General features: G+C 40.5%; 1 protein-coding gene across 1 annotated transcript in view; it reads right to left on the bottom strand.

The window, feature by feature from the left end:
- Positions 1–21956, bottom strand: part of Skor2 (SKI family transcriptional corepressor 2) — a 34540-nt gene extending 12584 nt beyond the window's left edge. Inside the window, exons 1-6 of the mRNA XM_070028632.1 lie at positions 19362–21956; positions 18301–18364; positions 17765–17839; positions 4149–4214; positions 3676–3774; positions 166–233 (exon numbers count right to left, since the gene is read on the bottom strand). Coding sequence (XP_069884733.1) covers positions 166–233; positions 3676–3774; positions 4149–4214; positions 17765–17839; positions 18301–18364; positions 19362–21956 — 2967 coding nt within the window. The remainder of the gene's footprint in view (positions 1–165; positions 234–3675; positions 3775–4148; positions 4215–17764; positions 17840–18300; positions 18365–19361) is intronic.
- Between the last annotated feature and the right edge of the window lie 949 nt (positions 21957–22905).

The raw sequence follows: 22905 nt of genomic DNA, 5'->3' as shown, positions 1-22905 counted from the left end.
AAATCTCTTGGTAATTAGCATCTCAACCAGCTGAGAGGTAAGTGGACCAAAAGATTTCCTGGCAAAAATCACAAACGTTTCATACAGATTGAGGGAGTTGAAAACGAGTCCATCAAACTGTGTTTTTTTTTTAAGCAGAAATTTTGAAGTAGAAATATATCTTACAATTTGTAACTGTTGCACCATTTCTTCTCTGTAGGCTAATTCCCTTTTCATCTGATCCTGAAAGTTATCTGGTAGGAGAGAGAGACAGAGAAAGAAATTTATCAAAGTGCAAAATCTACCTTTAGTATGCAGTTGGCCTAAGGGTCTTGAATTTGTGGTTTCAACCAATCTTAGATGGAAATATTTTTTTAATTGCATCTGTTCTGAACATCTATATTTTTTTCTTGCCATTATTCCCTAAACAATATGGTATAACAACTGTTTACATTGCATTAGGGATTGTAAGTACTGTAGAGGTGATTTAAGATATATCAGAGGATGTATTATGTGCTATGCAAGTGCTACAGTGTTTTATATTAGGGGCATTAGCTTATCCACCTCCTCATGAATGGTATTAGAAAACTCCTACAGAGATTCCTCTATGCTTTTATTCTGATATGGTTTTTACAAAATGGGGGTTTCTCCTTTTCATTGGAGTGAATTTAAGTCTGTCTGCTAGCCCCATGGGCCCCTCACATTTAGTTACAAAATACCATGTACATATGCTATTTTCATCTGTGCACAATTGACTGTCTCTTTGTGATGTGCCTGAACTATGCATTACTCAAGACTTATGACACACACGTACAACTTCCTTGCTTAGTAGAGTATGTTATAGATTAAAAAGGAGAAAATTTTGTCTTTTTTAACAAACATGCTTCATGTATATGGCAATTACAGGGGACGCAAATTAATTCAGACCAAAAGTATGAATAAGCTGGGTGCTGGTGGTTCATGCCTGTAATCCTAGCTACTCAAGAGGCTAAAGATAATGAGGATCAAGGTTTAAAGGCAACCTGGGCAGGAAAGTCCATGAGACTTCTCTCTAATTAAATAGCAAAAAGCCAGAGAAGTGGAGCTGTGGCTCTAGTGGTAGAGTACTAGCTTTTAGTGCAAAAGTAAGGCACAGCACTCAGGCCCTGAATTCAAACTCAAGTGCTAACCAAAAAAAACCCAAAAGAAGGAAACAAAACAAAAACCCAAAAAACAAAACAAGAAACAAAGTAAAGATGAATGTTCCATCTGAGTTGTAAATGGTCAGTTGTATCACTATAACATTTTTTAAAAACATAAACATGTTGTACATGTCTCGCGTTGGAAGTTATTGGTTATTGTGGATTCTTTCAGATGAATATTAATTTAGTTTTTATTAACAGAATAAATTGTGACTATAATGGCTTTGGGAAATGCTGATAGAGAACTTAGAGATTCAGTGAAATTTGGACTTATTCTGCTGGGTCTAAAAGCAGGGATCCATGAACTCAACTATTAGATAAACCCCAGCTATGGGGACACAAGTCATTCAATGTCTGCTCACTGATTCAAGGAATTGTAAGAAATAATCTCCCTTAAGGTACAATTTTAGAAGTTAGAGAATTCTGGATCCTTTTGAAAAATTGTAAAGCTTCAAATATGTTTTCAATGTTCCTCTTTTCTCAGATCTACACATATCAAAAGTTATTGACTATGTTCCTACCTTCAATTTTATTCTAAGGTTCAGAGACATTCTCTGAACCCTGCGAACCCTAAACTTCCCTTGTACTTCCCAAGAGACCATTAAGTGGCAGACCCTACTGCTCCTGTGATTGGTCAGTGCTCCCTTCAATCATGCAGTTACCTTTGCACTGAGCCCTTACTCAGTATATATATGAAACCCGATCTGTTTACAAATGATCTTGAGCCTGTTTTTTGTTTACTTTTTGAGTTGTGCTGACCAAAACACAGGGAAGCGCTGGTGCAGCATGCAGGTCTCCCTCCTGGCATTTTGGATAGAACTGAAATGGTCAGTTACTGGAAATTCTTCCATATGCTAGTCTGTGGCTCTGGCACAAGAATTGCCAACTCAGGTTTTGAGATGCCCAGATTAATAGCAAAGGGCATGCTGACATTCTAAAAAAGTATCCCTGGAAAAATTCATTTAAGGGCTGGGAAGATGGCTCAGTGGTAGAGTGCTTGCCTTGCATGCCTGAGGCCCTGGGTTCGATTCCTCAGCACCACATAAGCAAAAAGAAAAAAGCCGGAGGTGGCGCTGTGGCTCAAGTGGTAGAGTGCTAGCCTTGAGCTGAAGAGCTGAGGGACAGCGCCCAGGCCCAGAGTTTAGGCCCCACTACCGGACCCAAAAAAAAAAAAAAAAAAAAAGAAAAATTCATTTAACATTTAGATAATGAAAAATGTTTGCGTGCTATTTTCTTTTTCATTTTTCTTTCTCTGAAGATGAGACTAGGATTAAATATACTCCAAAAACCTTGGGGAAATCTCCTAGAATGTATTAATCCAAATGTGACCCAGACTAGACCAAAGAATTTTAGAAATCTTAGTATTACTACAAAGTGTTTTTGAAGTTCTACAGTGATGACAGAAAAAAAAAAGCTGTTAGGCAACAACGTCTGCTCACACATTTGGAGTGGAATTTTAACATGAAAAATGAATTGAGAATGCAAAAATATTAAAATGAAGCCAGGCACGCATGGCTCAGGTCTGTAATCCTAGATACTCAGGAGGCTGAGATCTGAGGATCGTGATTGGAAGGTAGCCCCAGCTGAACAGTCCCCATGAGACCCTGATCTCCAATTAACCACTCAAAAACTGGAAGTGGGGCTGTGTAAGTGGTAGAATGCTAGCCTTGAGCAGCACAAGGAGGTTCAGGGACTGTGCCCAAGCTCTGGGGTCAAGTTTCACAACTAACAAAAATACTACTAAAATGATACGACTTTAATCATGGTAGCCTCCCTCCCTTTCACTTTTCCTCAGTAAATCAAGGTGCAAAAATATTAACTGTAAGATTCCATAATACCTTTTATTATAATATGTGCTTACATTTTATTATTAGTTATAGTTGTGCATCTCTTACTGTATCTAAGTTGAAAATTAAACTTTATCATAGATATGGGTATATAGGAAGTACATAGAGGATTCAATATTATCTGAAGTTTCAAGTGTCCACAGTGGATCTCAGAATATGTCTCCTAAGGATAAGGAGAAACTACTGTAAATTTGTGTGCCTCGAACAGTTAAAGTTTTAATTTTCATAATTATACTTATCTAAACCCTAAGCAGTGATTCAGACTTATCTGAGAATAAAAGTTAATTGTGATTTCTCTTTTCTTTTCCTATCTTAGAGAATAATACCTGAATAATTATTTTATTTCAAAATTATAATCTAAATATAATCTGAATATAGTAGTAGACTTACATATGGAATTGTATGCTTATGTACATCTTTTAATACTTATATAACATGTGTATACATACACATATATCAATACATAAATATAGAAAGTTTTTATAAGAAATTGTATCTGTGAACCAAATCAAAGCATGCATAAGAAACTAAAATTTATGAATATTTGGACAATCCATGGGAGGTCTGTGAGATTTGTGCTTAATCACTTCATACTTAGAATCATGTACTTGGTATTAGTAATAGGAGTGCCATCAAATATCATAAATGTAATAAAAGTGACTTCTTACTGAATACTGGGAAAGATGTATTTCCTTTTAACACTTGGAATTCTTGTTCTAGTCGTCTCCGTAAATCTATTTGTTCAAATAAAACCTTCTGAAGTTCTTCTAATAGAGAAAAAAGAAGAGTCATTTTACTAATCTTTACAAATAACTCTCCAGAGAACCATTATATATGGCAATTTATTATTATAAGACAAAATATTTTACCAGTTTAAAAAGAGTTGCATAGACACAGGATAGATTTTGTGCAGAAATCCATGAATATAAATCAATGCAATATATTATTTTAAAGTATTGTATTACAGTGTCATGTATTGATTGATATGTATGCATTAATCTCAATTATATCCACCCAATGGTCCATATATTATTCATATGTTGCTTGTCAAGCTTAAAATATGGCACAGAACAAAAATATCCTCCTATTATCTCCTCAGTCAGAGAGAAGAAATCCTATGGGCATTAAAAGTTTTCTTTACCTTTTCCCATATTTTCTACATCTTTTTTAAGTGAATGAGGTGAATTGGTTTCTTGTGTGTGTTCACCTTTAAAACAAAAACAGAAGAAAAATGTTATTAGTTTCACTGAGGCTGTTTTCTGAAAGTTTTTCTTTTAAAATGTACAAAGAGTTCATTTAGTATCATTTGAGGTTAGAAGTCTTCAGAACCAGATGTTCTCATTTACTTGTGTACAGTTCCCCAGTACTATGGAAAGAGCAATGAGAAAATGAGAGCAGAGCCTGCCTTGCCTGTGGCCAGCAACTTTATGAATGCAGGATTCTGACGTTATTTATCTTTTCTTCTCACTAGCCACCACTGTCTACCCTTTCTTGACAACAATGGTGATTACTGGAGTAGTCAGGAGAGGCTGAGCCAGTCAAGATTTCAGGCAGAAATCTTATCAGCATTCTCCTCTTCCTTGAAGTGAAGAAGCCCAGTTTCAACTAGGAGACCCTTAAGATCTCAGACGCAGAAGCCTATAAAAATTTGGAGGTCTCTAAAATGTGGGACAATGGAAAAGAATATGATAGAAGGCCTTGAATTGTCCTTTGGAGAGCAGTAATCAATCTGGAGCGTTTTCTAGTAATTGATGACTTGATTTTCTTTTTCTTTTTTTAAATTAAAATAGGAATAAAAATAGGAAATAAAAATGGGAAATCGATTCTCGATTAGTTTATAAAATGCTCACTTGTTTCCTGATACTCTCTGGACTACTCACATTGGACCAATAAAACTATATTGTGGAGTTAGGGTGGTAACACACATGAACAAGGCTTTCAGTTCAATCCCAGCACCAAACCCAAAACAAACCCAACAAAAAAGATCTAACTGTACTTTTGCACAAAGTTAGATCGTTCTTGTTATCAATTTGGCCTATGTGCCAAGTAAAATGATGGCAAGATAAAAAGCAAGTATTGATGAGGAGTGAGTAATCCAGAAAATCCCTAAATGTACCAAAGAAATCCACTCATTCAGCTAATCAAATAATTATATTTTTGAATTTCAAATAGATTTCCTCAATATCCACATAATTTAATTAAGTTTTCCGCCTTTGTCTAAAGAGTGGTGGTAGTACAGCTAAAAGCATTCTGACAGGTTTTATGGGTTCTCCCCTCCCTGGTCCCCAGGGGCTAGCCCTCTCCTCTCTGTCCCCAGAGCACCTTGTACAGGTCTTAGGCATAGTGCTCTTTCTTCCCCTTCCTCACCCATTGAGCTCTGTCTTCACTATGGCTAGTGCCTTAAAGAACTGGACACACAAGAAGACTTCAATGAAGTGTCTTGGGTTGTTACTGAGAGGAACCCCAGGAGGTTGTAAATTCTAAATTACGGCATAGGCCTAAATTCATCACTTCAATTCTCTCCTCACTATTCATTTCCCTTAGCAAGAAATGGAATGTAATGGCCCCAGGCACTTGTAGGAATACTGGGAAATTTCATTGTCAAGGTAAAAATTTCTATAAAGAGGGAAACAGAATTTTTCCTAAAGCAGCAACCTATATACTACAGTGTCATAGACAGACAGGAAAATCCTCAACATGAAATTGCAAATGGTAATTCTACATTTTACCTAATGGCTGTCAGGACTACGTGTATGCACATGCATGTGTGTATGTAAAAACATATGTGTATATAGACATATATGCACATATGCAAATGCATAGTTACAGATATATTGGCAGCCCTATGTTCTCAGATGGCAACCATTTTCTCTAATAGATAGCATTCATTTCCACTCTTCCTGGCCATGACCTCTCTATATAGGCTCTGGCACTTTTTTTTTTTTTTTTTTTTTTTTTTGGTCAGTCGTGGCCTGAACTCTGGGCCTGGGTGCTGTCTCTTCAGCTCAAGGGTAATGCTCTACCACTTGAACCACAGCACCACTTCTGGCTTTTTCTGCTTATGTGGTGCTGAGGAATTGAACCCAGGGCCTCATGCATGCAAGGCAAGCGCTCTACCACTGAGCCATCTTCCCAGCTTGGCTCTGGCCCGCTTGAATCTTGACATTGTATCTTTCTTTTCCATATAATAAGAAAATAATGAGGAAATATTTGTGAAATCTTTTAATTATAGATTTCAGTATTTTTTCTTAAAACATACTATTATCTAAAGAAGAGTAGCATAAAGATCTATAACAAATCTTTAATATGCAAAGCAACAAGAGAGTCTAGACAGTTTTTGAGATAAGATCTCACTATTTACCCCAGGCTTGGCTTGAACTTGAGATCTTCCTGCCTTAGCCTCCTAGAGTTATAGGTGCTACCATGCCTAAGTGTAATAAACAGTATTTTGAAATGAAGATAATTGCATATTATTTGCGGTTTTGTACATCTGAGTAGAAACTTCATACTCATGCAGTCAGTATTGAAACAGAACAAGACAAGAAGAAAAACATACACTTACTACAAAACTATTATGCATTTACAAGGTGTCAATAAGACTATATAATTCTAAAATTCTTTTTAACTGCTCAAAGCATGCTTGAAATAAGATCATTTGTTCTTTTATTATTATTATTATTTTTTGGTTGGCCTTAAACTCAGGGCCTGGGTTCTGTCCCTGAGCCTCTTTGTGCTCAATTCTAGTGCTCTTCCACTTGAGCCACAACACCACTTCTGATTTTTGAGTGGTTAATTTGAGATAAGACTCTCATGGAGACTTTTCTGTCCAGGCTGGCTTTGAACTGTGATCCTCAGATCTCAGCCTCCTGAATAGCTAGTATTACAGGAATGAGCCATGGTGCCCAGCAGATCATTTGTTCTTAAATAGGCAGTTGTAGAAGCCACATAGTTATCATGTTATAGACTAGACCTTTTGGATTCATATAGATTAGTATATGTTGTGGCCTGCTTATCTTTTTTTGGGGGGGGGGGGTCCGGTCATGGGCCTGAACTCTGAGCCTGAGCGCTGCCCCTCAGCTCTTCAGCTCAAGGCTAGTGCTCTACCACTTGAGCCACAGCGCCACTTCTGGCTTTTTTTTTGCTTATGGGTGCTGAGGAATCGAACCCAGGGCCTCAAGCATGCAAGACAAGCGCTTTATCACTGAGCCACCTTCCCAGCCCCTGGCCTACTTATCTTACATTCTGTTTTAATTTGATCATTAAATTTATAACTTAAAATATGGTATTCCAACATGCATTTCTTTTCCATTTCACAATTAGTAGCTTAATATAGATTTGAAATGACTAAGTAGCTAATAAATGGAAGCATTAACCACAGGAAAATCTGATAGTGATATTAAGAATAAGCTTTCCATCTCAGCTTTGTAGAGGTTTTATTAATATTCTGCATCTGTGTCTATTTCAAACAAATATTTTGTTGCAACTTCTGAGTTGCAATTTGTAGCTAGAAAGAATACAATTTCTCTCTTGCAAAATGTTCAAAAAATAGTTAAACATTGGGTAAATAAGGAGCACAGAAGCAGCTTTGGTTGCCTTTTGTGCAGTTTTCCTGGACTGTTGCCTTCTGTATATTACCAATCTGTGAAAACCAGATCGTTAATGGTGGTTAAAAATGACCTTTGGGAGCCTGAATATTTGTTCACTATTGTTGCTAATGTTTTCCATCTGGCTAAAAAAAACGCAATCTAGTACTAGATTAAATAAATGTGATTTGACAATAAGCTTCAAATTTTTTTTTTTTTTTTGTCAGTCGTAGGGCTTGAACTCTGGGCCTGAACACTGTCCCTCAGCTCTTTCAGCTCAAGGCTAGCGCTCTACCACTGGAGCTACAACACTACTTCCGGTTTTCTAGTGGTTTATTGGAGATAAGAGTTTCACAGACTTTCCTGCCCCGGCTGGCTTTGAACCTCCATCCTCAGATCTCAGCCTTCTGAGTAGCTAGGATTACAGGCGTGAGCCATCGGTGCCCGTCTTTAAGCTTCCAGTTTTTATAAATATTCCATTGGGTTAGAGGCTCATCTTAAACAGATGTCTTCCTGCTTCTGTCTTCCTCCCTGTCTCCCCAGTGCCTGAGGTCACAAGTATGTAACCACCATGCCTGGTTTGCATTTTACTTTTACAAAATTAATGAATGCATTTGGAAACATCCTCAAATTAAAATGCTATATTTCCTTCTTGCATTTCCCTTTTTAAAAAAAAGTTGGGAAGCAGGGAAACATAGAGCTCTTAATGATGTAGTGATACAGATGGAAATATATATACATGGGTAGAATATCTTTCTTGAAGGCCTGGCCTCCTATATGTCTTGGGTCAGACTGTAGAAGAAATAACTGAGTGACTAGAAATTGGAAAGTAATGAATAGGTAGAGCATAAAAGGCCTCCTGTGGATGGATGTGACTGAAGGCTATTGCTTTGGGGTGTGTCAACCCTAGTCCTCTGCTGGTGCACCCCTCGACAGGACCAGTTTATTATGGCCTACATGGTTTCTGTGAGTTCTGCTCATTTCGGAGGGTAAAGGCAGCATTGTGCACATCAAAGAAATTTTACTGGTATCTAGTGCAACCAGAAACAAAAGGGCCAGAGCTATAAAGTTCTTACTTTCCAAGTCTCTCTAGGGTCCTCTAGCTTGCTCAGGTGAATATTCTACCCAACCTCCTCATTTAGCCATCAGATAATGAAGATACAAGATGATGGATGTGACAATGTCCCATGATGCAGTAGATATATATAATAGGTAAATATATAATAGGTAAATAGCAAATGATGGGAGACTAGGATTTACAAAGGAAATCAAACCAAACAGCAAATATCTCTTCCCTCAAATCAGTCAACATCAAGCAACTACAGTAATTACTTTTTCTTAAACACCTCTGGTCAAGGACCTGCAATGGCTCCTCCTAGTTTATATCACAATGTCTACGTTAAACTCCTCTTTCAGAGGCTTCAAAGTCTCCCAACACTTTGTCTACCTACTGAGCCAACATGTGTTTATTACCACACAAACCCTTTCTTGTACTCAGGCCTTTATTTCTCTTTTCTGCTGAATGACACTGCTGTCGCTTATTTCTCTTGCCTAAGACTCCTCCTCTCTCATCCTACTCCCATTCCAAATGAGAATGCCATAAAAATACCTACCCATCACGACTGAATGCTTAGATCCCCCAACATTCTTATGCTGAATTCCTAATTTTCAAGGTGATGGTACTAGGGATGTTCAATTTTTGGATGTTGATTAGGTCATGAGGGCAGAGCCTCATGGGCAGGATTAGTGCCCTACTCAAAGAACCTAAGGGCCTCTTCCTACCACTTTTCTGCCAGGTAATGCTATATCAAGAAATGGACTATTTATGAATCTAGAAAGGGGTCCTCACCATCCACTGAATCTACTAATACTTTGATCCTGTATTTCCCAGCCTCCAAACCTATGAGAAATAAATGCTGTTTAAGTCAAGCCTAGGATATTTTTGTTATAGTGGTCTAACCAGACTGATTGTTCTCTCCCATAAGACTTTCTCCACTTGGGCCAATCTCACTGGCTCATTCCTTCCAAGCTGAAGTTCTAAATGGCTAGCATCTTTCCTGTGCCCCTTTGCACTCAATATTGTAGTGGCTCACTAAGGTGAGTTAGGCTTTCTGGTGGCAGGGAGTTTCTGTCCTATAGACAACTCTTATCATAGTTATCCTAGGGGAAGGTACAACTACATTCCACAAATACTTGCTATACTTAATTTAATTATTTCTGGTTTGTAAAAGAAATACCAACTAATACTATTATAACTTATCAGTTGTAATAAGGAGTTTTAAAGTATCAATCCATCTCTATGAATTTATACATATTTTGACCCATTTGTATATTCAGACTAAATTAAGCGAAGTCTATATTTTCAGTTTATTCAGGAAATATATGTTGTTCTAATGGAAAATAATTTTTCTTCCCATTTGACTAAAATCTTCTTTTAGGGGGCTGGGAAGGTGGCTCAGTGCTAGAGTGCTTGCCTTGCATGCATGAGGCCCTGGGTTCGATTCCTCAGCACCACATAAGCAAAAAGAAAAAAGCCAGAAGTGGTGTTGTGGCTCAAGTGGTAGAGCGCTAGCCTTGAGCTGAAGAGCTGAGGGACAGTGCCCAGGCCCAGAGTTCAGGACCCACGACCAGACCAAAAAAAAAAAAAAAATCTTCTTTTAGGAACAAGTACAACTATAGCACTAAATTTTAACTAAAACATGTAAAATATTAATTAACATATATGTCTGCCATGGCTTCCAGCGAGAAAATACTTTATATGTTTAGAGTTCATTTAATTATTTATTTTACATTTAATTATTTATTTTTAGTTTATTTCATAGAGATCAAACCTAGGGCTAGACACAATGCAATCTTCAAGCTCATTTAATCATCTATGAACCAAATAAGCAGGTGAGATGACTTGTTCTGTCGATCAAATAGATATTGTTCTCAAGCTAGATTCTGAATGTAGTAAGCTTATTTAAATAGGATAGCCTGTATGTAGGCTTCAATTGGGTGTATCAGTTGGGCACACTAGAAAATGCCAAGCATATGCATAAAGACTAAGAGATTTGGCCTTTGCCCACTCTATAGGAATGTGATCTTTCTTTCCCACCTTTCATTCCTGCTAGGTTTTCTACACCTTTGTCCTCACTGTCTCCCTTTTAAACTCTCCTTGAGCCTGCAGCTAGCACACAGAGGCACTCTCCCAGCTAGCAGCAGCCAGCAAGCTGCTTATCACTGGAAGGGCCTCCATATCCCGCCACTAAGTATTTATTGCTGATAATACCTGAAGGAATACATTTGGAGAAAATGCTTCTTTTTATAGAAAATGTGCTATTTGACCCCCACTCAAAGGTAACTTTAGTAGATGGCATTGTTTTGATTTGGACTATGTTTATAGATGAGGTACACTTGCATTCTAATATGTGGATAAATAAGTTAGTCAAGCACCCAGATGTTTCTGTAGTTCACAGGAACTCATGCTACTGTCTGTTTTCTGGTACAGGGGAGTGAGCATGCCCTGCCATTAAAGCTGCAGATGGTCTATGTGTGTTGTTCCCAATACTTCTTCCTGCATTACCATGCCCTTTCTGGCTGGAATAAGGCTGTACAGTGAGATATTTCTGTACTTTGAAATTGTTTCTTTTTCTTACAATGTATCTTGTAAGTACAAGCTGGATGAGATTAAAATTAATCTCAGTAGGTATAGTAAGTACATGTAAGAATAATTTAGCAAAACACATGGTTTAGAGAGTTGGGGTTTTTTTTGGGGGGGGTCGGTCGTAGGGGCTGAACTCTGGGCTTGGGCACTGTCCCTCACTCTTCAGCTCAAGGCTAGTGTCCTACCACTTGGATCACAGCACCACTTCCGGCTTTTTTCTGCTTATGTGGTGCTGAGGAATCAAACCCAGGGCCTCATGCATGCGAGGCAAGCACTCTACCACTGAGCCACCTTTCCAGCCCATAAAGAGGTGTTTTTAAGAGTTTTTAAAAAAGTGTTTTTTAAAATAAAATCAAGACATTATATAATTACATAGGAGACCAGATTAAATAATTTTCTCCTCTATCAGTGCTATATTGACTTCTGAAATTTCTTGGTGCTAAATTTTTCTACAATAAACTGCTTTTCCTATCATGTTTAGAACCTTAGTGAGACTATAGAACAGAAGAGAAAATCAGTATCTCTGAATAGGTGGTACCACAAAATGAACTAGTTATATCTCCATTAGTAAAATACATTAAGTAATACTAGTGAGATTATAATGATCAAACTTTATAACTTATGATCACAATTTATTTTTAGTTGCATATACATTGCTCCTTGAATACGTATATTAAATTTCTTTGATTAGTTAATCTTGAATCACTTCAAGATTTCTCTTGAGGGCTGGAAAGGTGGCTCAGTGGTAGAGTGCTTGCCTTGTATACATGAGGCCCTGGGTTCAATTCCACAGCACCACATAACAAAAAGAAAAAAGCCAGAAGTGGCACTGTGGCTCAAGTGGTAGAACACTAGCCTTGAGCTGAAGAGCTGAGAGACAGCGCCCAGGCCCAGAGTTCAGGCCCCACAACTGACAAAAACAAAAAACAAAACAAAACAAAACAAAACAAAAAGATTTCTCTTGAGTTTTAGAACTAGTATCCTGAGTTAATGCTATTTCATATTTTTTTCTAGGAAGACTTTTATTGTCCTGCTCTATCTCCTGGAGTTTTATATAAATTAAAAAAATATTAGTAAGAAGAGAAAATTTTCATAAACACAAAGAAATTGATATCTGAACTTTTTATAAACACAAAGAAATATATATATTTAAGGATTTCAAAATACTTTATACAAAAATGTTTATAGTAGAGATGAGAGGTTTTATCAAAATTTACAGGCAGATAACCTGAAACACAAACTACCCAAAGTTCTCTAGTGAGAGAATTATAACTCAGATCTACTAGTACGTGCTTCTAAGAATTTCTCTTCTTGTGCCTTTTTAAAAAAAAATTGTAAGCATGCTCTAAAATAGAATGGAATAATAAATCAGAGTGCCTCATCCGCTATATATTCATGAGAAGTGTAACTGCCTCTTACTATTCTCAGAAATCCATCCACAGCATATTAAGTACACTAGAGAATCATACCAGTGGAAATCAAATTGATTTTAAAACTTCTATACATATAACAAGATGCAGGCACACTCTGAGTCTGATACTGCTGGCATTTCTACAATGAAAGGGACTGAAAAGTGGGGATGACTCCACTGTCCCCAATTTCTTTGACCTGCAATCACTTTGAGCTGTCTCACCAGTTTACCCCACTGCATTCAATTTCAAATCACTTAACTTCACTGAAGTTATTCAAAATGGATATGCAAAACCTCACTCTGGGGTTGCAAAGGAAATAAGCTCCTTTATATTTTTGAGTAGGTAATATTTTGATAAAACTACTGTCTCTCTGACTGGTTTTAAGCATAGGTCAGATCTTTAAGCAGATCTGTACATGAAAGTTCTACTGACTTCTGGGGAATTTTGACTGCTTAAGAGCTTCATGCAAATTTATCTCCTCTAATTATACAGAAGTACATCTAGAAGTACATCTTCTGCATGTGAAGTTTTTGCATGAGTTTCTTTTCCCATTTAATCATTGAAAATATAAACTCTTCAAAATTGCTAAAAAGAAAATTACTAATAAGACTGAAAGGTGGAAGTGGGAGTGAACTGAATTAAAATCATGAACTGAAAAACTCTAGGGTAGGACAGCCTGGGTGTACAATTCTAGCCATCAAGAGGCTGAGGCAGAAGGACAAAGGCTAGCCTGGCTATACAGAGATTCTCAACAAAACAAAACAAAATACCCCCAAACTTCCATTGAACTAAGTATTGCTGCTCAGCTGAATTTGTTTAAGGGATTACTTAATGCAAATAACTATCACTTAAAGAAAGATATATCTTGGGGTCACTAAAATATCCTGATAATCTACATTAATAATTACTGTGAATATGAAAACTTCAGATAAAAGCTAAAAACTGCATGTTGATTTATCAGGTCCTCAAAAAAAACATTTCATTCTCTTATATTCTAGTTGTGAATGCAAAGAAATTAAATATCATTAAATGTTATTTTTCAGTGATAATAATTGAATTATATATCCATTTGTTAAAAGAACACATCAACCTTACAGTTACGGTTATTTTACTATATATTTTTTGTTCTTTTTTTAAAGACAAAATGTTATTGTGTAGCCCAGGCTGTCTCAAATGTGTGATTCTCCTGCTTCAGTTTCCTAGGTTCTAGAATTACAGGCATCCACTACTACACCTGACTTGGATAATATTTTATGTAGATCCCTATCCTGGTATTCATACTTTAGTGTAGCTAGACTGTCTCCTCTTGACTGTCATCAAATGAAGACAGAGAGGAGTGTTGATTTCGATCTCTGAATCCCCAGAGTCTGCCTGGCCAAGTACCTGGCACACAGTAGGTATTCAAAGCTAACTGTGGAGGACATGAGTAAATAAATGAATACTTTTTGTATAGAAGTTAACAGTTGTTACACAAGGAGAAATATCTCCATCCACAAGCAAGGAGTCTATGTAAAACATTGTGCTGCTACCACTCTCAAGTAGATAATCACGAGTGCTCATAATCTCTTTGACTCATATGAATTTTGGACACTTTGCCAAATAAATAATTTCTTGGAATCTGATCATGAGTAAATAAATTAATATCAAAACCCAAAGCAAATTGAGTACTCACCCTGGGGGTTTCTCAAATGTGTATCAATAGGAAGACCATAAGCTAATTTTTCTATACACAATGACAGTTGAAGTATAGCAAGTTAAATCCTACAACAAACTGAAACCCTTTAAGCACTTTCTGGAGTTTAAAATTCCACATACAAAGTCAGGTCCATGCCTGTGGTCCTAGATACTCAGGAGACTGAGGCAAAAAGGATTACTTGAGCACACAAGTTTGAAAACAGACCAGGAAATATAAGGAGACTCCATTTCAAAATGCATACAAACATGCAAACATACATTAAATTCCACATTCTCAGCAAAACAGTCATCAGGATAAACTTCTTTTGACTCAAGATTCCAACATAAATTGAACAAAATTCATCTGAGAGTTTTTCAGTCTACATGCTATCACTTATACGAGATTATAATAGCTGATAACCTACTATCCTGATGTTTCCTTGAATAATGTGGGAATGAAATTGTGATATGGAAAATCAATGTAGAACAAATATCTCTGGGAATCTGTATCAAATTAATTATTGTGAGAACGGAACTGGCAATATATCAAGAGGATGAGTGGGTGTTATTAGCACAGTAACTATTGACTGTATTGTCTTGAGCTCCAGGCTTTGCAGAATTTTTATGTGAACACCAATCCTGACTACATTTTTACTTTCTTCCTTTAGCATTTATATTTCCATGTGAATATCAAACTATGGTGGATTCTGTAGTTTTTATCCTCTCTGGCTATCATTTTTGGAGGTCTAGAAGCATTTTAGTCAGTGCATGGAAAATAAACTCTCTCCAAATCCATGGACTTCCTTTAAATTCTATTCAAGTCAGACGAAGGCAAAAGAAATGAAATGAAGATACTCTATCAAGGAATCAGTTTGTCCTAATGGATCTGGCTTGCTAACTAGAAACAGATATACAGTTGTTGAACTTTATGAATACTACTTGTTAAATGTACTGTAAGAAATGAAAGTTCTTAAAAAGAAATGATTTCAGATTATGGAATTTGGATTCTCTCGTTAAATCTATGGAAATTATTTTAAGCATGAAATTATCCTGAAGTTTTTATACATCACTCATTGCTACCTCTTGAAAAGCTATTCACATTTTCTTCTTTTATAGCTTATTGAGATCCTTTATTTCCTCCAAAATTTGTATCAGAATAGAGGAAGAATTTAACAAAAGCAGACTTATGGTAATTGATGTTTGGTAGCTGAATAAAGTGTAAGGTTTTATGTGAATGGATCTCTATATATGTTATTTTGTATTTTATGTGTATACTATAATTTGAATTTTAATATTGCCAATATCCAGTCCCAAAATAAAAACTTTAGGATATAGGAAGTCAAGAATAACCTTTTTATTAATTAATTATGAATCTAAATAAATTATATTACTTTTAACAAGCAACAGGAAATTAAAACCAATTAAAATTAGTGTATAGGAAGCAGAGCTCTTAACCTGCCTTTGAATGGTAACATTATTTTAAAGAAAAATGTCAGTGCTATAAGTAGTTTTCTTATTCTGTTGAACTTTGAGCCTTTAAGCAGCCTGCTTACAAAATGGGATCACATATAAAATAAGAAAAAAGAATACAAGTCTTTTCAAATGAAGTAAGTTATTTATAAGCATATAAGCATTACTAGGATATGACACTGCTTTTAAACTCTTGTTCTGAGCACTGTCTATTTTGGAAGAGAGCAATGGGAATTCTGTTAAGTGCTCATTGGCCATACAATATAGACCAGCAAAGGGCCCTGAACCACAGCTCAGGTTAATTTGCATTCACCAGAGTACATATAGTCTCCCCATCTGTGGTCTCCAGGCAGGGGGAAATTGGGCTACTTTAACATCTATTTTTAGCTATCCAGAGCTGCTAAAAATCACTTGATCTAGGGCTAAGAAATGTTTCTAGAATTGTTTTTTTCTTCATATTCATGAATATTGTTTTCCGTGGCTATTAATTTCTACCCTAGCAAACAAGCAAGGCAACTGAATATTTAGAAATGTCTGGGAAATGACAAGATATTACAGAATTAATTGATTTATAAACCCTTATTTTTGCACATGTGCAGATCGCTTAGAAATTCTTGGTAGCAATCTTTTTCAGGCCTCAATTTTGTGGAGTATTCCATTAAGCAGGAGGTAGTTCTTGGGCAAATACTATTGTCTTTGTGACTTTAGATTGTAATTGAAAAATCCTCATTTAACAATTTTATCTTGTTAAACATTTGAACAAATTTGCAAAAGAGCACTGAATGAATTTTCAAAGGGTGTAAATCTTTAACATATGGAAATAATAATAATAAAAACCATTTAAAATGTGCTAACAGGTAAAGCCAGAATGTACCAAGTGACAGTATTGTGCAATTCATGCAGATTTTATCATGGCCACAAACCATTATACTATGAAATTATTCTCGGTAACTCCTTAGCACTGTCAACCAAAATTGGATGTTGATCAATATTTATATAATGTATGAATGAGGTAATTTAGAAGTATCTACTAACCTATATGTATATAGCTAAAGTATTCTCATGATAGATAAAACTATTTTTTCTTTAAAATAGGGCTTTGTCTTTCCGAGTTAAGGTATTAAGAAGTTTCCTTTATGAGAACATACAAACAAAGGTTTGACGACCTTTTCTATTGTACTTTGCGGTTACATAAGATTCCTTTAAGATCCTATTTTCTTTATTTCTGCTCCCCAAACCACACTCTCTCTCTTTCCCTCACTTCCGTGCTTGCTCTCTCTGTCTCATTTGACAGGCAAATTTGCAGACATTGCCGCAGGATAACAACCTCGTTTGACAGTCAATTAACCGTGAATAGTCAAAGCCAAGGCAGTTTGCATTACATAAATGGAAAATTAGATTCCTTTTTCCCAAGAAACAAAACCCTCTCCTTAAGACACTGCAATAGACAACTTAGTATCAAAACTTCTAATCACGTCTTTCCCAAACCCCTTGGAGACATTTAGCAATCAGTAAAAGGTGGTTTCATTTAATTTGTATAATGTAATTTTTGTAAATGTATTATACATTTTGTGTAGAGATCATTATCATGGAGATAATATAAATGTTGGCATAGATGTCATAAAACACCTTTAATGTCTTTCTGACAGATATTAAAAGCAATAAGCTGTGATCCTTTTTAATGGAAGGTTTCTAAGAGAACATTTCAATTATTGTCATTTTATGCTTTTCCAGCCTGTTTCATTGTGTAACCTGATATATTTCTGAATTTTCTCCTGAAATATGCCCAGCAATTAATAATCTTATTGCTATTAATGTCACTGCTTTCCCATTTGTGTTTTTCTTAGTTATATCTACTAGGAATTGTTTGTTATCTTTACCCTTGTACTAAATATTCAGTCTTTTGATTATGAATTTCAGCCCCTCTCTCTGCCATCTGATGCTTTATTCCTCCTATTTGTTCCCAGCCTACCTGATCTCTCTCTCCAAAAATCTCCTCCAGAAGCATCAGAGTCTGTGATGAAGAAGCTATGCTCCTTGTTCTTATCTAGAACCAAAACAAAGCACAAGTGATCAGTCAAGTAAGGCAGAAAGATGTCCAACATATTTAAGGGAGGAGTATACTGCTTATTATACCTAAGTTTGAAAGAGATTAGGTTTAAAGAGAGACATCAGAAAGTTCTTGTCTCCAGAATGTGCCAACTCTCCAGAGTACAATCACATCTAAGAATTTCAACATGTACGTATATATTTAGGCATGTTTAGAGAGTTGATATCATTTAAATGCAAAAAGGTATGCTGAGCTTCAGGACAGTGGCACTATTATTTGGAAAATTACCATTGCTTGGAAAGTACAGAAATGCTGCCCTTTCAAATATAAACTGTGATGTCTTTTTTTTTTAATGTATAAACAAACAGAATATTGGTAGTGGGAAGATGGAGAGGCATGGAGTGTCATTGAAATGACCGAATGCAGGAATATGAAGTGGTGGTTCAAGTTTCTGTTACCTGAAAAGTTGTTGTCATCCTTTGTAGATACAATAACTTGGTTATTTTCCTTAGTTTTCTGATTCTGTGTGGAGAAGAATTAGACACACAAATCAATGCCTGCATCAAGCCATATGCTAATGTCAACAGTCAGCAGGAAGAGGCATCAATAAAAGTGACTCTATGTGGCCTCAGGAGACATCATTTTTTGATGATCATCTTCTCTGGATAGTTTCTGTGCTTAAATACACTTGTGGGACTACAAAGAACTTTCACTAACCCTTAAGAAACATTCTGGATTAACTAACTATATGCCTATTGTGGCCCCTGTAAATAAGCACAGCAAGCTGTTTGTGACTTAGGGCAGAGACACTTCTCTCAGAGACCTCTGAGTGTCCTAAGTACACTTGAGTGAACACTGAACTCCGGACCATTTAAATTTAACTCTGCCTTTTTAGGGATTCTAGATAGAAAATTTCAGCTAGTAGAGATGTGTTTTGGAGAAGAGGCTGGCAGGACATTCTGTCTTTTTGTTTTATGGGACATGCATCTTACAGATGGGTCCATTCTGGCTAAATCTTGATTCAAGCAGTTAAAATAACAACTTTTGAAGCCAATGTATTTTCATTTCTGTAGGGGGGGGGCAGTGAGGGTGGTGTTCTTGGTAGGAGGAGGAGCTGAACTAGAGAGAATGGGGACAGGATTATTCCAATGGCTCCCGATTTTTGTTCCCTATGCTTCTAGGGGAAGGGGTGTGCTGTGCTGGGTGCAAATGAAGATTGCTGGACTAGAAAGGATTCCTTCAGTTTAAGGGTCTTTCCCAGTTTCCACAGCAGTCAATTTAAACATAAGAGGCCTCGAACGCCTTAGAAGGCTTTATTAGAAAGACACCAGAAGCCACATTTTTTTTTAAAAAATAGAGGAACATGGTAGGAAAGAAGTCCTCCCAAACACACTGAATATTTCATTTCTGTGGGGAAAATCTGGTGATTCATCTTGCCTGCGCATATGTAACCGATTCAGCCTAAAGGTGCATTTAAATAATAATAATTAGCTTGAAGGAGCCTAAAGGGGATATTTACATCTTTGTAGGAGGGCTGCTGCTCCAGTGATGGATGGTGGACGGGACTGCCGGGGCTGCTGTCACTGCCACCGCTGGCTTTCTGGGGCGCCAGGGGCGGGGGTGGGAGCGAAGGCAGGTCCGAGCCCCCGGGGTCACCCAGTTTCCCGTCCTCCTGCAGCAGCCTGGAGGAGTTCAGGGCGAGTGGGAAAGCGCCCGGGGCGGCAGTGGCGCGGTTCCTGCTCCCCTTCTCCGACAGCCCTCGGCCCTGGAGGAAGCGGCCACCCGCAACTAAGGGGTCTCCTAGCAGCACTCTGGTCTCCTCGTCTTCCTCCTCCTCATCGTCAGGGTCTCGACCCTCCTCTTCCTCTTCTTCGCCCTCGGGGGGCTTGTGGCCCTCCACGTCCACTTCCTGCTCTTCTTCCTCGTCGTCCTCGTCTCCGGAGCTGTCCTCGCTGGGGTAGCTGCAGCTGGTGCCCCCCGGGGACAGAAGGCCTCGGTGGTGCGGCTGCTGCGGGGCCAGCGGCGGCGGCGGGGGAGGCGGCGGCGGCGGGGGCGCTGGGTGGTGGCGCTCAGAAGCTGGCTCGTCGGGCTGCGGGGGCAGCAGCAGCAGCGGCGACGGTGGCTGCGGGGGATGGTGGTGGTGGTGGTGATGGTGTGGTTGGTGGTGGTGGTGATGGTGGTGGTGCGCTTGGGCCGAGTGCAGCTTGGCCAGACTCTCCGCGTCGTCCTTGCCGCCCACCGGCCGGAAAGCGCTCGAATGGTGGTAGCCGCCACCTCCCGCCTTACGCCCCTCCAGGAGGTGTGCGGGGTGCGGTGCGGGCACGCGGGCGCTCGCCGGGCCGGCCCCGGAGGACGCGGCGCCCGCCCCGGACGTCGCCGCGGGGTCTGCGGGCGGCGTGGATCCCGCGCTGCAGTCCCCCCCGCTGCCGCCCGGGGGCGACTCGAAGAGCGGGTCGCGAGCGCCGGCGCCCCCCGCCGGCGGCGGCGGGCCGGAGCCGGGGCCGTTGGCCACGACCGGAGGGGGCTGACCCGGAGGGGGCGCGGCCTCCGCGCTCCCGCCCGCACCGCCAGGCTCCGCCAGGTCCAGGAAAGCCTGGCGCAGCAGGGCGGGGCTGTCACCAAGGGCGCAGCCGAGCGCAGAGGGAGGTTGCGGCGGGGGCTGCAGGTAGGTGGGCACAGGAAGCCCACCGGGGGTCCGCGGCGGCCAGAACATGCAGAAGGGCGGGTAGAAGGCGTCCTTGCGGCCTGCGGGCCAGAAGAGACCCGACAGCCCGGCCTTGGGCGCTGCACCTGCGCTCCCGGCGCCCGCTCCCCCCAGGGCCTCGGCGGCTGCGCCCGAGTCCTCCTTCTTGTGGCACAAGCCAAAGGCGGCGGCGGCGGCCGGGAAGGTGTAAGGGTGCGGGAAAAGGCCCCCGCAGCCCGGGAACTTCTGCAGGACACCGCCAAAGGAGCCCTTGCTGGGCACCGGGATGACCGGGTAGCTGCGCGGGCCTTTGGCGCCGGCTGCTGCGCCTGACGCCGCGCCGGCGCCCACGCCGACAGCGGTCACACAGCCGCCCCCGGCGCCGCCCCCGCCCGCCCCGGCGCCTCCCGAGGCCGCGGCCACCGACAGGCTGGCGGCGGCCGCCGAGAGGCTGGCTGCCGCCACGACGGCCGCCTCCTGGAGGGAGTCCTCGTCGTCGTCGAAGCGCGGCCTCTTGTGATGGGCGTGCGGGGCTCCCGCCAGCTCGGCCAGGGGCGGCGGCGGCGGGGGTGGCGGCGGCGCGCCGAGCAGGTGCGGGCCGAGCAGACCCCCGCCTCCCGCCACCGCCGCTGCGGCGGCCACGGCCGCGGCCTTGACGGAGCTGAGCGGGTGACAGGCGGGGTGCGGGCCCGGCTGGGGCAGCGCGCGCTTGCGGCTCCCGCCGTTGAACATGGCCTTCACGTCCTCCCAGGCGAAGACCAGCTCGTCCTGAGGGCTCTTGTCGGTGAGCTTGAGATGTCGGCGCCAGGAATTGAAGTTGGCGGCATCTGGCTGCGTGTACTTGGCGTCGGGCGTGCGGTGGGAGTGGAAAATAAACTTGTTGGGCGAGAAGTACATGTTGCAGTAGCTGCATTTGATGCATTTGGCGCGGGAGCTGTTGTAGCGCGCGGGGATGAAGCTGCCGCGGCAGCCCCACGCGCATTCGTGCGACACGTCGAAGGCGAAGTTGTCGGGCAGCTTCGGCGGCCGGTTTTCGCCTAAGAACGATTTGCACAGACGCTCGGCCTCGCGCTTGGTGATCATGCCGCAGCGGCGTGAGGAGATGGGCATGGCCCCCGCGCGCCGCAGGATCTCCAGCTGCACAGGCGTGCACTGGACGCACGTGATGCCCAGCGCCACGCGGCGGTTGTGGATCTCGTTATAGCTGAAGTTCTTGAGGAGCGTGTTGGAGATCTGTGCCAGGCACAGGCGCTCCTGCCCATCGATCACCAGCGACACGATGGGAATGCCGTAGAGGATCACCTGGCCCACCTGGTTGGGTTTGAGATTGGCGTGGCCTGGCCGCGGCTGGTTCAGCGCGTCGGGCTGGAAAGCGCTCGAAGGCGAAGCCAGCAGGATGTCGTTGGGCCCCGGCAGCGGACTGGAAGCCATCTCCTCCGCCGCGGAACCCCAGGCCGAGCCCTCCGGGTCTGCCTTGGAGACTGGAAGGGAAAGGAGAAAGCATTGACTTGAGCCTTTCCATTCTAAAACAGGGGTGGGATGAGTTGCTAAGTGAAGAATTACAATCACTTTGCTTTAAGACACGGTACTAGGCAAGTGGTCAAGTTTCAGACGCGAGAGCTACTTCCTTTCATTTTCACGATCTTCCTTTATAAAGTGCAGCGATTTGGAGGTAGCAGATTGCCTTCAGTCCTACACATGTGTACGTAAAGATCTATATTTAAATCAGTCCATTGCTAACAAACTCAAAACCTAAGTTATAGAAGCTGTTGGAATAAAATAATAGGCTCTCTAGAAGTGAGAACGTAATGACAGTTGTAACTCGTACAGATTGTAGAAGTTGTGGATAAGTAGGGTTTGATAAAACTCAAAATTCAAAGAGAGGTCATTCATAGTTGCTTTAAAACGAATTGATTTTGGTTAAAAACACAACCCCAAACCTTTGTAAAAGCGATTTTTGTGGTATCTGTGGTTTCCTTGGGGGAAACTCACTACTGGTTGAAGCACAGCTCATTAAAGCAAAACGAAATCCCCTCTCTACCGCCCTTGCTATTGGATATTTTGTTACTGTAATTAGAATTGTTTTTGGAAAGGTGAGAAAAACATACAAAACATATATAATTGCACCAAAATAGAATATTTTACTTTCAACAACAATTTATTTGTTGAACTGAGCGATTCTGGTTCCAGACAAGTAGCTGAAATAGATGAAGACCTGTAAACATTTTAAAACAGTTTTCTTGTCATTTTCATGACAAGGTGCCAGTCCGTACAGGCAATGTTAAACCTAGAAACAGTGCAAAGAAATGTGTTGGAGGGATCATTTTCGATATACTTGAAAAAAATTCAGTTTACTGCAAAACACCTTCTGTAACATTTT

The sequence above is a fragment of the Dipodomys merriami genome, unplaced genomic scaffold, assembly GCF_024711535.1.
Source record: "Dipodomys merriami isolate MVZ:Mamm:240054 unplaced genomic scaffold, mDipMer1.0.p SCAF_2, whole genome shotgun sequence".
Taxonomy (NCBI): domain Eukaryota; kingdom Metazoa; phylum Chordata; class Mammalia; order Rodentia; family Heteromyidae; genus Dipodomys; species Dipodomys merriami.
The sequence above is the reverse complement of the archived record's forward strand: the minus strand, read 5'-3'. Positions and strand labels throughout refer to the sequence as shown.